The sequence below is a fragment of the Engraulis encrasicolus genome, chromosome 13, assembly GCF_034702125.1.
Source record: "Engraulis encrasicolus isolate BLACKSEA-1 chromosome 13, IST_EnEncr_1.0, whole genome shotgun sequence".
NCBI classification, from domain to species: domain Eukaryota; kingdom Metazoa; phylum Chordata; class Actinopteri; order Clupeiformes; family Engraulidae; genus Engraulis; species Engraulis encrasicolus.
Genome location: NC_085869.1, coordinates 42,919,374 through 42,933,777, shown reverse-complemented (window position 1 = coordinate 42,933,777; position 14,404 = coordinate 42,919,374). Strand labels below are relative to the sequence as shown.

Here is a 14,404-nt window from a genome sequence, read left to right as displayed (position 1 = left end):
ATATCAGCTTCAGGCCTAAAGCCACCCACAGTCACCTTAGGGAGTGGCTGTATGCATGGCATCACGTGATGTATTAAACAGACTGTATATACAACATACGCACCTCACTCATAATACCCCCAGACACTGTGCTGCAGTAGGCCTTCCACTTAGACATGTTCAGTCAGTGATCCTTCTCATTGGTTACAAATTATTTGTAAAAAACTAATGAAAGGGTGCCATCGAGTGGTGAAGACTGAACACGACACGTACCCTATAATGACACAGCTATGGTTCAACAGAATCAACTTGTCTCATAGTTTTATACTTCTTGACTAGATAACGTACCTTACACTCTTGTGCTGCTTCATCAATGGGACTGAAGTTGTGGTTTCTATGGAGTTTTGAGTCTCGACACACCAAACATTCGAGCTGTTTGTCATCTTCACAATAGAGCTTCAGTTCTGATCGGTGCAGAGTGCAGAAGGGTTCTCTCTGATGTTCCACACGTTGGAATGTTTCACACAGATTCTTTAGAACCAGATTAACAGGATACATCTCCTTAGAACATCTTCTTCTGCAGACTGGACATTCTCTGGATCCTTTAGCATTCCAGAACATATCCAGGTATTACTGTGAGTACAGGTCAGAATGACTGGATTCTTCTAGATGTCACAGCACACAGGGCAGGAGAAATCCTCTTCTGAGAATGATTTTGAAGCCATTTTCTCCCCCAAGTTGAGCCTGCAGCATAGTTCTGCCTTCTAGCCTCATATACTGGAGCCTATTTTCTAGCAGAGAATCTGTAAGCTATGAGAATGAGCACCAGCTGGTGGGCAGGGGTGGTACTGCCGCTGACAAGTGAAAAATGAATGGGTGTCAATGGAGTTTCCTATAATCATAATTTGTATTTCTTCTGCCCAGAAATATTCAATTTCAAGCTAGAACTAATATGAACACATTTGAGTATCGTTTAGAATTTTTTGCACCACTAGATCATTATATACTAGGTCAGCAAGCTGAATTTATGACGCCAAATCCATAAACATTAGCAAAATGCTAGTGAGTACAGGTCGAAATCTTCAGTCCTGCTGGAAAAAGTAGACACCTGGAAAAAAAAAAATGACAATACAGCTTCTTGTATAACAACTGCCATAGTTCTCACCAGGAATGTTTCATTTATGAGATTTGTGACTGGAAATGGCAGTAGCCATTTTTTTTTTTTTAGCATTTAGCCCTATCCATTCCTTTCCACTGCTTCCCCGCTCTGGTGTGAATTAGGCCTTACCCATGATTGCCTATTTAACAACATGACGTGAAGTAATAGAATAGAATAGAACAGAACAATATTAAAAAATAAAGTAGCCATAGTGAAATCACATTTTTAATCAGATCGAGAGGCAACAGGACGGGTTATGGATTAACAATGAATAACAGGCATATGAATAACAATGAATAACAGGCATAGTCTCATGTCTACAAACTAACACATAGACCGTCTCATTGTTATACTAGCCCTATTTAAAATAAAGACAATCTCAACATATACTATAGTCTTGCAATAGTCTTATGATGTGATGTTATGTGTATATCCTATCTTAAGCGACTGTTTGCTCAGGAACGCAAAATGAATTTCAGTGAAAACTGACAATAAACTCTAATCGTCGTTTCGTATACACATAGGCAACATTTTGTTAATTACACTAATGATAATGGCATACACCTGTGCTTACAGACTGGATAGCTAAATTACCAACAATTAATAAAGAATATGATAAATCTATAGGTCTTTAACACAAAATAAACATGAACATAACTGGTCTCACAGAAAGCTTTGAGAGACTGTGGTATATGAATTGCGTTAACAGGACAAAAGCTCTAAGGGTTCTAAGTTCTATTAGCTAGTTATCTGCTAATTCAGTGTGAAAGCTGACTTCTCACAGATGGGATATTGGCCACTGCTGCAATCATAATCATACCAGCCATTGACTGAGTCATTGTGCCAGTTATGGACAGCCACAGCCACACAATCAGTGGTGACTGGTAGATCAGGCTGACCAGGACTCCAATATCTGCCATGACAACACAAAAAGAGACAGACAGGGAGAGGGACAGAAAAAAATGAGAGCAAGAGGGGGGAGTGTTCATAAATAATCTAAACAAAATAGGTTTTCACAGCTTAGTGACCTCTGCTGTTGAGAATGTGAAGGTGCAACCTTAAAGTGTAAAGGGCAGATTATAGTTCAGCAACGGCGCCTGTTGCTTACGGTCGCTAACCACTGTTGATGTTATAGATCTGCGCACGAGGTGTCATGTCGTTAGCTACATTTGGCTACATAGCTACAAGGCTACAGTACAGTAGTCAGACTGCAGGCATTGTGCTGCGAGTGCTAAACTGATGTAGTGTTTGTTTGCTACTTACTAATTCAGTCATTGTAGCTTCATTTATTTACACAGGCTAGAAAGAAAGTGTTCGTATTCCACAGAATATTGACAGTTTGGCTCTCGTAAACTACCGGAGAACTGTGCCGCCACTAGAAGAAGGAAGTATCGAGACGACCAATCACAGCGCCTTTTCTCTGCGACCTTCGCAACCGTCTGTCGCTTAGTCAGGATTTTTTTGAGGCGCGCGACGACGGTTGCAGAGCCTCTGCGCGGGGGGTGTGGTCGCGCACAGACGGTTGCACAGGCTCTGCAACCGTCAGCGCCAATAAGTATAAATTGGCCTTAAGTCTGCAACTTGTCATGGGATTCTGAAAGTAGTACATGAAATAGCCCATTACGGAAAAAAGATGATGTCTATAGCTACCGCCAAAGCCTGTGGTCTTATTTACAGACTTCAGCGCTCCCTAGGTTAGTTTAACCAAACAGGTTCTGGGGGTGTGAGTATCTGCCATTCTATTCGCTGGCATTCCGGAAGACTGGGCAGGAAGTTGAATACTTCTTCATTTCAACTAAAACTGGGAGCTACATGTATTTAACGGCTGTAGCTTTAGTGGTTTTCAATTGTTCTGATAATTAATTTACAGCTTCCAAGTTTACAGGTGGCAGCTTTAACTATATGAATGAATAATTTTTTGTTCAACTTCACTACTGTGTTATTTGTCCCCAGTCCAAATGTGACAAGACAAGACATATACAGAGAGACACAACCATGGATAATGCTCTCTTCTTCTCTCTCTCTCTCCGTGTGTGTGTGTGTGTGTGTGTGTGTGTGTGTGTCTGTGTGCGTGCCCGCGTGTGTGTATGTGTGTGTGTGTGTGTGTGTGTGTGTACAAAGCTCTTACTGTGAGAAACTGGAGACTGGTGTGTCATCAATCCATGTCCAACTCCCATTCTGCCCAGTCTTCAGTCCAATCCAGCCACCAATGTACTTCTTTATAAAAGCCTAAAAGAGGAGGGGGGGCAAGATAACAAAATAAGACCGCAAAACACACGCACTCACCAATGTGTCCTTTGCCAACATCACGTAACTTGCATGCTGTGTGTGTGTGTGTGTGCGTGCGTATATGTGTGTGTGTGTGTGTGCATGCACACTTCATGTAAGTGTGTGTGTGCATAGTGCGTACGTACATGCACAAAAACACAACCTTCCTTTACCTGCTTCTCTGGGGTCTTGATGATCACCAGGTCTGCCCCAAGAGACTGGCAGTATGTCCGGCCTTCTGACCAATTTTGAAACTGCTGTCTGTTCCTGAGGCAGTTACACTCAAACGCAAGCCATCCAGCGGGACATGTGGGCTTCTCTGCACAGACACGCACGCACGCATGCACACATACACATTAGAACACTCCACATGAGCAAAAGATATTCCCTTTGGAAGAGTTCATATACAGTACAGTACATGTACGCACATCCCACCTCACAGGGGCCAATCTTGTTTTTACAAACACCAAAACAACAACATACAGTGAGTCCAATATGTATTTGATGCCTTGCTGATTTTGTTGGTTTGCCTACTAACAAAGACATGATCAGTACATAAATGTTATGATAATATGTATTCTAATATGGAGAGACAGAATATCAAAAAGAAAATCCAGAAATGAACTGGAGAGAATATATATTAATTTATTTCCATTTCATCGAGCAAAATAAGTATTTGATCCCCTGCCAACTGATTACAGTTCCGGGCCCACAAACCAGATGGGCACTTCCAATCAACTTGTCATCTGAATTAAAGACACCTGTACATACTAACATGCATACAAGACACATTGAATCAGCAGAATCAGTCCATAGTATGAGTGAATCAGTCACTCTCCAACCTCACCAGCATGGGAAAGACCAAAGAGTGGTCAAATGATATCAGGGACACGATTTTAGACCTGAACAAAGATTAAATGGGCTGCAAAGCCACAAGAAAGAGACTGAGTATTAATGACCCAGCTGTTGATGCATTTCTTCCAACATGTGAGGAATACAAAATGACTATCCATCAGCATGTCTGGGGTTCTATACAAGATTTGACCTTTTGTAGCTATTTCATAATCATGAGAACAGAAAGAAATCATCCTAGAGCTGTACGGGATGAACTAGGCAATGATATCAAAGCTACTGGGACCAAAATCACTGAGAAAACTACTGGTAGCACTTAATGCCACAGAGCTTTAAAATCCTGTAGTGCACACATGGTACATCTACTTCAGAAGGAACCTGTGCAGTCCCACTTGAGGTTTGCCAACGGACATCAGACTGGTTTAGGATATGATAAGGAGGTGCTGTAGTCAGATGAAACCAAAATCAAGCTGTTTGGCATTAACACAATTCAATGTGTTTTGAGAAAGAGTACTGCTGTCTATGATTCCAAGAACACCCTCCTTACCATCATGCATGAAAGTGGTATCATTATGGTTTGAGGGTGTTTGTCTGGCCAAGGCACAGGACAACTTCACCGTCAACGAATGGATGGAGGGAGACATGTAATGTGCAATCCTGAGTGCAAACGTCCTTCTCTCCACCACTACACTGAAGGGTGGGCCATTTTTGGATCTCCCAACATGACAAAAATACACAACATACAGTCAAAGCAACGAAGGAGTGGCTCAATAAGAAGCATTTTAAAGTCGTGAAGTGGCCTAGACAGTCTCCAAATATTAACCCTATAGTAATTCTATGGAGAAAACTGAACCTCCCATTTACCAAGCTACAGCCACAAACTATTAATGTTTTAGAGATAACGTGCAAAGAAAAATGGGCAAAAATATGTTCTACTATATGCACAAACATTGTCATCAACTAAAGGAAGCATCTGACCTCAGTGCTAGACAACTAGGACTTTGCCACAAAGCACTTTATCTTCTTTAGCTAGAGGGGTCAAATACTTATTGGCCTAAATTAAATACAAATAAATCAAAATATATTATTTTAAGTTATTCTCTGGAATTTCTTTTTGATATTCTGTCTCTCCATGTTTGAATACATATTATCATAAATTTATAGACTGATCATGTCTTTATTAGTGGGCAAACCGGCAAAATCAGCAAGGGATCAAATACATATTGGACTCACTGTATAACAACATTAAAAATCAGAGAAATTGAACAACAGCAACAAAGAAACCAAGAAAGACCATAATAAAGAAAACAGAAAATAACTACGCAATGTTTTTTTTTAATGTGTTGATTTGTTGGTATATCCTCCTGACTACCAGAAGTTCATTTTTGTTCTCTCTAGAGGACTTTTGTAAACCTCAATATCTCCCACCCCATACACACTACTGAGCTAACTCAAATGATACGTTTGTAGGGGTGGGATTTTGGAAACTTCCTGTTTCTTTTCAAGGAAAATGGTGTGCATTTTTTAGTTTCAGAAAAAGTAAGTGCATAATATGATAAGAGAGCAAATATTTTCTTAAAATTTAAACTTTTTTATGTGCACTACTGAAGAGTTCTGGGAAACAGCCCTGATCTTTGCTCAGTGGAACAGAGCCTAATTAAAATAACACTTGATGATCACATTCACATGCCTGATGAAGTCTCTGATGGGTCAAAAACGTATTTTCATCTGTTAAATTAGGTATCCACTATGTCTATTCTCTCTTTGTATTTTCTGCCACTAGGGTAAATCTCGATCTCAAGACTACAGTAGTAGGGCCTATACTTAAGACATGAAAGTACCTCACCCAAACCCTCTTTACAACGCATGTATGCCGTTAGCTCATCTCTCTCTCTGCTGCAATTGGTCAGCTGCCGATGTCTTTCCGCCCACTCTTGATAGCCAAAAATGACCAGGTATGTCAAGACCCCAAGAAGCAGAACACACAGCATCCCCAGGCACACAGCAGTCCATTTGTAGCACTTGTTGGCTGCTCCTGCAGGAGGACCAAAGAGACAACAGAAAACACACACATCTCAGTCGAATAATAATGTCACTTAACACAGGATTTTGCCATTACCGTTAAGGAGATGTCAAAAGCATGAAATGTTGCATGATGCTTCCTTAGGACCCCCTCAATTATTTTAGCTATAGGAGCCCGACAGAATTATTACATTTTCATGTCAATCAAGTGAATAATCTATGATATGCATGTAAAGTATCAATGACAGCTTGTATGAGCTACCTCAATAAGGCCATTGCAAAGTACAGTAAATAGTATACTGATTTGTGTTCAGATATGTACATCTATCGAGTGTAATGTGGAATGATAGGTGCCCTTACGCCTGGGAAATTATCAATAATTCATATGCAATACACCATACATTCAGTATTGGCTTGTTGGCAAATATTGCATGGTTTAAAATGGTAACATGTCTGTTTTCTGTTCTACTTTGACCTTTAACCTTGAGACTACACATTGTCTACCTAAACACTTGATTCATTAGTTGCTTGTTATTCCTTATTACTGGGTGTGGTCTTTTGTTTAAAATATGTCTGCCTACCTTCTCTCTCGTACATTCTTCCAGGATACGTGATTTTGACTACATGCTCAATAGGTTTAGTGATGATGTGCAGAAAATGACAAGCCATGGTATTACAATTGATTTTAAAGGGTGATATTAATGAGTTTTGCCCATAAAATGTTTTTTTTAATATACATAGTCTTTCTGCCTTCTTTTTGTGGACTTAGAAACTGGAATGTCAAAATTCTCCCTGTCCCGCAATTTAATTTGCAATGACTAGGGGCGTCTAGATTTCTAGGCAAGCAATGGTGAAGAATCTTTAAAGAAATCCTGGTTCCGGTTCATGATGCGGATCACCACCAAAATGTAATCACTTGTTCCTTAGGTCATTTCCAACAACTCAACACAGTTTCATCCAAATCTTGACTTTTTGAGTTGTCCTACTGACAGGCAGACAAACAAACAGACAGACAAACAAACACAACCAAAAACATAACCTCTTTGGTGTGAGTAAATATACGTATTTTCAGAGGGCTCCCAGGCTAGAATTACATGCATCACCAGGCACATTTGGGTGCTTTTGTCACTCCCGTAACGGTAATTTCATTAACACACTCCACTATAATATGAAAATGATAATTTGATACAAACAAGAAAAGCACAAGGCTGAGGCCAAGAAAAGCCAAAGCTGCAATCACACAGCACTTTCAACAATATACACTACACTTCCTTAATCACAAACCGCAAATTCAGTGTTCCATTCTGACAGCTCAATCAGAGACGGTTTAAATGCATTTCATAATAGAGAATCTTTGGCTCAATCGTCATCAGGTTGCCACATTAAATAAAATGGAATGTAACATGTATGTTGCTGATTTGATTGGTCGCCGGCACGGACTTAATTCACTCCACATTTGCACAATATTAAACTTGGTCAAATGCTTTCCTGTTGGCTTGTCTTCGCCTCCCTTATAGGAGTGAATGGTGAAGTTACATTTGCTTGGCCAAATTCGTGTGTATGTGTCCCTGGTGTTATTCTCCTATGCAACATGCATGTGTGGTGTAACTGTGTACTGTGTAATAAAGAAGAGTAGGCAGTGACAGTGCAAGCACTACTTTTATTGCAGAAATAGGATTTAAAGGCCTCTGTCTTTTTCACATAATTTAAATGAGAATGTCTTCTTGTGTGGGAGGTGCCCGTTGTTGAGCGGCACCCCCTCTTACCATCAACTACCCCAAGGAACATTGGACACACCAAAGACACCAGGACACAGGAGGCAATGAAGACAATATTTTATTTCCTATTAAGTCTGAGGAGAATGGCTGAGAGTCCTGTGTGTGTGTGTGTGTGTGTGTGTGTGTGTGTGTGTGTGTGTGTGTGTGTGTGTGTGTGTGTGTGTGTGTGTGTGTGACCAGTCCTCTGTCCACAGGGTCATTGGGCAGTCCAAACAAGCATCCCTATGCAGCATTACCAACTCCTCAACTGGGACTGTGCAAAGTAGTCCCCGGCAGGCTGGGCGGGGCCACCTGGGTCATCTGGGCGCACGCAGGGCAGGTCAGCGGGTGAAGACAGGAGAGAGATAATAGGGGCTCCAGTCTCAAACTTCTATATAAAATAGCACTCAGGGGATGACTACTCCCATCAGTGTTTATGTGACTATCACCCAGTGAGCAGACGGAACGTCTTCTGATTGGCTGAGCAGGTGTCCTTTATTCCCCGGTAGCAGGACATCTATGATGTCATGCGGGCGTGCGGGCGTCTAAATTGCTTCTTTTCTAACTTTCTGGCGAAGTGCTGATACTAATTTTATCGCATCTGGTTGTCTAGTCAAGACCACGTCGTTAGTTCTATCGCATCTGGTTGTCTAGTCAAGACCCCGTTACTAATTCTATCGCATTTGGTTGTCAAGTCACCCCAACGTTCTGTGCACGTCCTTACATGCCTCCGATAGAGGCGCGTCTCACTAGATTAGGAGGTGGTGCCCATAGCAACATAGGCTACCAAGCGCAGTGGTTAATCTACTCTCTCACGAAGCCTAGATCAACATATTAATAAATTAATACTTAAATGCTGGTAACCGGGTGATGAGCGGAATAGCGACCTTCGAGGTGTCGCGATATCAAGGGAAAATGGACTTGGCGAAGCTGTTAGAACGCTCCACCTCGTCCATTATTTCCCTTGATATCGGGACACCTCGTCGGCCGCTATTCAATACATCACAGTACAGTACAGCACGACTAAGTAACTAGTTCAATTAAGAACGCAGCTTATCTGCGCAGCAAAGAGCACAGACGAAAACGGGATGGGGTAGTTATTCTCGTGGTGCAGGGGCAGCAGTCCTGCTTCATCTGCTCTTGCGCACACTGGGCCATGGAGAAAGAGGGAGAGTGAGCAAGAGAGGGAGAAGCATAGAGGGCCGGGAGGCAGCGGCAGCGCACACATGTGGAGGCCCTCTAGGCCCTCATGTCCCTCAAAGAGAATGGTGACCAGGTGTGGGGCACTTATCTCTTCGGGGTGACCGTTCTCATCTCCCAGCTTTCCAATCCGCCAACCTCCTTGCGACTCTGGCCGCGGACCTCGTTTGGGCAATATGCCGTCCTCACCATCCATAGTCATCTGTTACCTGGGCTGTCCAAAGGACCGAGATGCATTCCCAGAGAGCACACTGTGAACAAGGAGTGACACAAGTGAGCTGAGGTGAGGTATGGTACATTACAAAAGTGGTAGTATGGAAACAGGTTTTCATCACAGCTATTCGCCTCTGAGGTCAGGTAAAGAGAGAGAGGGAGAGAGAGAGGGAGAGAGAGAGAGAATGCGCGATGGAGAGGGAGCTTCAGCGAGAGAGTTAGAGGTGGCAGCGGCCTATCTTGAAAGGAGGGGGTGTGGAGAACAGGCGGCGGCCTGAAGTGATACTTAACTTTACGGGGGCACGTTTCCGCCTGTTCTCGCTTCCAACGTTGCAGAACTACTGGAGCTCCGGTCGCGGCCCTCCTCCGGGCACAATGCTGTCCACTCCCTCCGTGGAGTCGCTGTCTGCTTGCTCTTTCATCATGTTCTTTCATCGGGGGTACATGTCCACCTCCGGCCATGGCTCCACCCAGGTACTGGCTTGGCACCGAGCCCTATCTCATGCCTTTCGTAAAGTCTTCACGAAAATAATATATTAATTTTCGTGGTGCATTCACGTTATTGCCCGCCTTTCGTAAAGTCTTCACGAAAATAATAGATTAATTTTCACGCTGCCTATTCACTTGAATTGCCCCACTGCTGCTATGGTTATCCAAACGTCTGCAGGGGCGGGGAGGGGGTGCTGACAGAACACTGCTGATACACTCGGGACTCACTAATTCGACACCCTTTCGGTACTTACGCCTTATGTCCCCTAAACCTAAACCTAAACCTAACCCTAACCTTAACCCTACTTAACCCTAAACCCTAACCCTAACCTTAACCCTAACCTTGACCCTAAACCTAACCCTAAATTGCTTGTTTGAAATGTTTGATTACCATGTGACGGTAGGCTACCGAAAGGGGCAGCGTGAAAATTAATCTATTATTTTCGTGAAGACTTCACGAAAGGCGGGCAATAACGTGAATGCACCACGAAAATTGATCTATTTTTTTGGTGAATACTTCACGAAATGAGTGAGATACGGTTGGAGCACCCTGCTTTCTTGCTACTGCCTGCTCAGCGACATGTGCCACATATGTCGTGTCTTCTCTTCTCCTCCTCTTGCCATCTCTGCTCGTCTTCTTTGCTGCCATCCATTAACGCACTACGCTACCCACCCTTTAGGAGGCCCAGTCACCTTCCCCCGTCCTTCCAGTCTCACACCTGTGAGTACTTGCCCCTAATCAGTCAGTGAAGTCTGCCAAATTGACCAAGGGGGGCGCCATGTTTGTTTACATGTGTGCATCAGCGGATGTTACCCCCAACGAGCTATCCTCACGTTTCCACCACCAGTTAATGTTGTCACCCCTGTGCAGTGTTTCCCGCAGAGCTATCTTAAAGGTAAAATGTAAAATGAGTCTTGTCTGTGGTTAAGGCCCAGGCCAGGATCAAACCGGGGGACCCAAGGTCTTTCCCCATCCAATCCTCCCCCATCTCTCTCTTCCACTGCTTTCCTGTCATTGTTTTCACTACCTCAAATACAGACATGAAAGTCCCCATAAAAGAAAAAAGCAGCTTATGTGCAGACATTGCGTATACACCATATTAAACATTTAATTTCTGACCCACACTGTTGGAAGTAAAAATCTTTTTAAAGTGTCAATATCAAGATGCCTTGGACAGTGATTTTGAGAATGTTTCAATCCCAAAATAATTTGTGATTTGTGATACATTTATGACGTATGTGACTGCAATGGTAACAGTTATCAAAAATTAGAATCATGTGTGATGTGAGGCTTATACGTATAGTTCATGCCAAGTGTATTTTAGTCATAAAAGGTTTATACATACAAAATAGTTATGAAATGTTTTGTGCACTGTCTCCATACCTGATGCCAGGGGTGGTGGTGGAGCAGTTTCTGGGTGTCTCTCTCTGGCCTGCTGTGTTGCCTGTGAGGTTGATGAGATCTCCTCCAGGTCTGATGAGGTCTGGTATGATGACATCTGGTCCGATGAGGTCTCCTCCAGGTCGATGTCCTCAGGAGTCACACAGATGTCCTCTTCCATTTAAGCTTGTCTCAAACTACACACCTTTAAAATTGTAAAATTGTAAAATTGTGCCACACACGTAAGAGTCACAACTGACCATCTTGTCTACAATCAATCACTGACACTGACACAGACACAATATCCATTATATCCATGTTGCACTTTGTATAGTGATGCTGGCTATGATTATGTCCTCGTTTGTTAGTCGCTTTGGTTATAAAGCGTCTGCCAAATGCAATGTACTTAATAATGTAATATCCAACAATCTATTTCAAGTCATAATATAAAAATGTATGTCTATTTCAGAACATTCAGGCAAAGGCAGCTTTAAACACACCGCAATCTAACCTTTCCTGCTGATAAAAATACCAAATAAGGTGTGGAATATAGACAGCGTTAGATCTTATCTTGATTGCAGTTTTTTTTTCGTTCACTAAAGCAGATTTTATGTTCTGGCAGTTTTTGTGGAATTCTTCACACAAATGCACAAACCTACCAATTTAGCAAAACTAATAGCACAAAACTGTTTTCATTCCGTTTGCAATTTTATAACACACACTTTTCAAAATGTACTGAAACAATCCATTTGTTCAACACTCGGTTTGCATAGGTGCGAACACAACTGACTGCTTTACACACAACTTCCAAAATATGAATACAATCCTAGACTCATAACCTCTCTAAAATGTCATACTTTGTGCATAGAGAAACCAAGAGGCAAAGTGTGTTTTTCATTCCCGGGCCTTATGTTTGACTCCATGGTTTAGAGACGCCATCTAAAGCAATCTTGTTTATCTTGGTCTCAAGAGAGATGGACAGACCAAGGATATGGATCACTGGAACCATGTCGTGTGGTCTGATGAGACCAAGATAATTTTTTTTTGCTTTAGATGGTGTTAAGCATGTGTGGTGATAAACAAGTGAATTTTACCAAAAAAGTGCATCATCTGGCTAGTCAAGCATGGTAGTGGGACTGACATCGTTTGGGGATGTATGAATGCCGTCAACATTGGAAATCTGAATTACATCTAAAGAAGCATGCATGGCAACATGCACTGTTACTACAGAAGCAGATTATGATACGCTCCATAGGATTTCATTCAAAACTCTCACACCCATCTATTTTAGCCAGGTGCAGACTCAAAATGTACAATTTCAATGTACTGAAAGGTTGAAACACATACCGATGACCTCCCTTTTAATCCCTTTTCATTTCGAAATGAAAAAAAGGAATGTAGTTGCTGCCAAAGGTGGTTCTACAAAGTACAAAGGCTGTGAATACTTTTATAAATATGATTTCTTTGTTTTTTATTTTTCTACATTTTCAAAACTGTCAAGACAACTTGTTTTTCACATGGTCATAATGGAATAATTTGTGTAGGATTTTGACAACAGATATTCATTTGTAGCATTTGGAATAAGGCTGTAAGATAATAAAATGTGAAAAAAGTGAAGCGCTGTGAATACTTTCCGGATTGACTGTATGCTCCCAGAGGTTTTATAGCCTAACGTTTTGGACGATCAGACTCAGTACTTCATCAAAGTGCAGCCATAGGTTCAGAAAGCAGAAGAGACCATTGTTATCAGATGTTTGATCTTGAATTCACCACATCAAGTCACGAAGGATTGTGCAACACTTTTCTGTTTCTGCCTGCAAGAGAGCTCACTTGATTGTATGTCAGAGAACAGAAGTGAAAACAAAAAGCAGAGAATGTGTGTGCATTAATTATACAAGTGCTGCACCAAATAGTCAAGAATTTTTAAATTAAGTCCACAGCCGTGATCTATGCTCCCAAAAGTTTTATAGCGCAACGTTTTGGACGATCAGACTCAGTCCTTCATCAAAGTGCAGGCATAGTTTCAGAAAGCAGAAGAGGCCATCGTCATCAGATGTTTATTCTTGAATCCACCACAGCAAGTCAAGCAGAATTGAGCAACCCATTTCTGTTTCTGCAGACAAGGAAGAAAGTCACCGGAATCGGCACTTGCCCAATAAAACAGTAAAATATCCACATCTAAAGATGCCCCGGTGACTTTCTGTCTTACTAGTCCGTTCTTCTTACTCTTCCTTTCCCGAGACGTACCAGATTGTGAAGTGCAGGAGTGCGAACGATATCATTATTTTCGACGTTTCTATTTCTAACAGTGTGAATTCCATGTTCATCCACCCAACACTGATAGCCATCCTATTGTCTAGACCGGCTGAGCCCTGGTAGCACTTTTATCTGGTTAATTTTGTATAGACAATCTCCCCAATAATGAAAGTGGAAGTGGATGTAAGCTTAATACTACTAAGTTATACGTTCTGTACGTATGCGTGTCTTCTTACTTGGGTGGTTGACGTTAAAGGACGTAACGCCAAAAAAAAAAAAAAAACGTTTTTCCAATTCCTGAAAAAATAGGAAAAAAATAGAAAAAAAAGAAAGCACTTAGTGGTCCGTGGAATTTCGCCATTTTTGGGAAAATGTGTCCTGCATCAACACATTGCATAGGCATGTCACACCGCAAATGAAGTCGCAACACAGGAAATTCACTGCATTATGGCCATTTTAATCCTTCTGTATACATGACTGACATCTGAGCTCATGCTAACTTGATAATGGTATTGTGTTTAATCTTAATGTGTGTTTTCATTTATAAAGAACTTTTTTTCCTTCTATAAGAGCAGTCACACCACAGGACACCATAAAATGAACCTAAGCATTGCGTGACAGAAACATTGCAATATGAAGACTAAGGGTCGACCGATATATCGGCCGGCCGATGTATCGGGCCGATATTAGCGTTGTTCAGGTGTATCGGCATCGGCCGATACACATGGCCGATACGCATCCAGCGTCATTTACAGACAGGCATTCAAGGGCAGCTCTGTGAAGACCCGCGATGCACGCTGCCGCCACATCACCCTCCCCCACTGACAG

At 42.0% G+C, this 14,404-nt stretch overlaps 1 protein-coding gene across 1 annotated transcript in view; it reads right to left on the bottom strand.

Annotated features, from left to right (window-relative positions):
- Positions 1–1,350: 1,350 nt before the first annotated feature.
- LOC134461182 (C-type lectin domain family 6 member A-like) overlaps positions 1,351–14,404 on the bottom strand; it is a 38,067-nt gene continuing 25,013 nt past the window's right edge. Inside the window, exons 2-6 of the mRNA XM_063213952.1 lie at positions 11,324–11,525; positions 6,105–6,293; positions 3,580–3,725; positions 3,267–3,367; positions 1,351–2,051 (exon numbers count right to left, since the gene is read on the bottom strand). Of these exons, the coding sequence (XP_063070022.1) occupies positions 1,892–2,051; positions 3,267–3,367; positions 3,580–3,725; positions 6,105–6,293; positions 11,324–11,501 (774 nt within the window). The 5' untranslated portion in view covers positions 11,502–11,525 and the 3' untranslated portion in view covers positions 1,351–1,891. The remainder of the gene's footprint in view (positions 2,052–3,266; positions 3,368–3,579; positions 3,726–6,104; positions 6,294–11,323; positions 11,526–14,404) is intronic.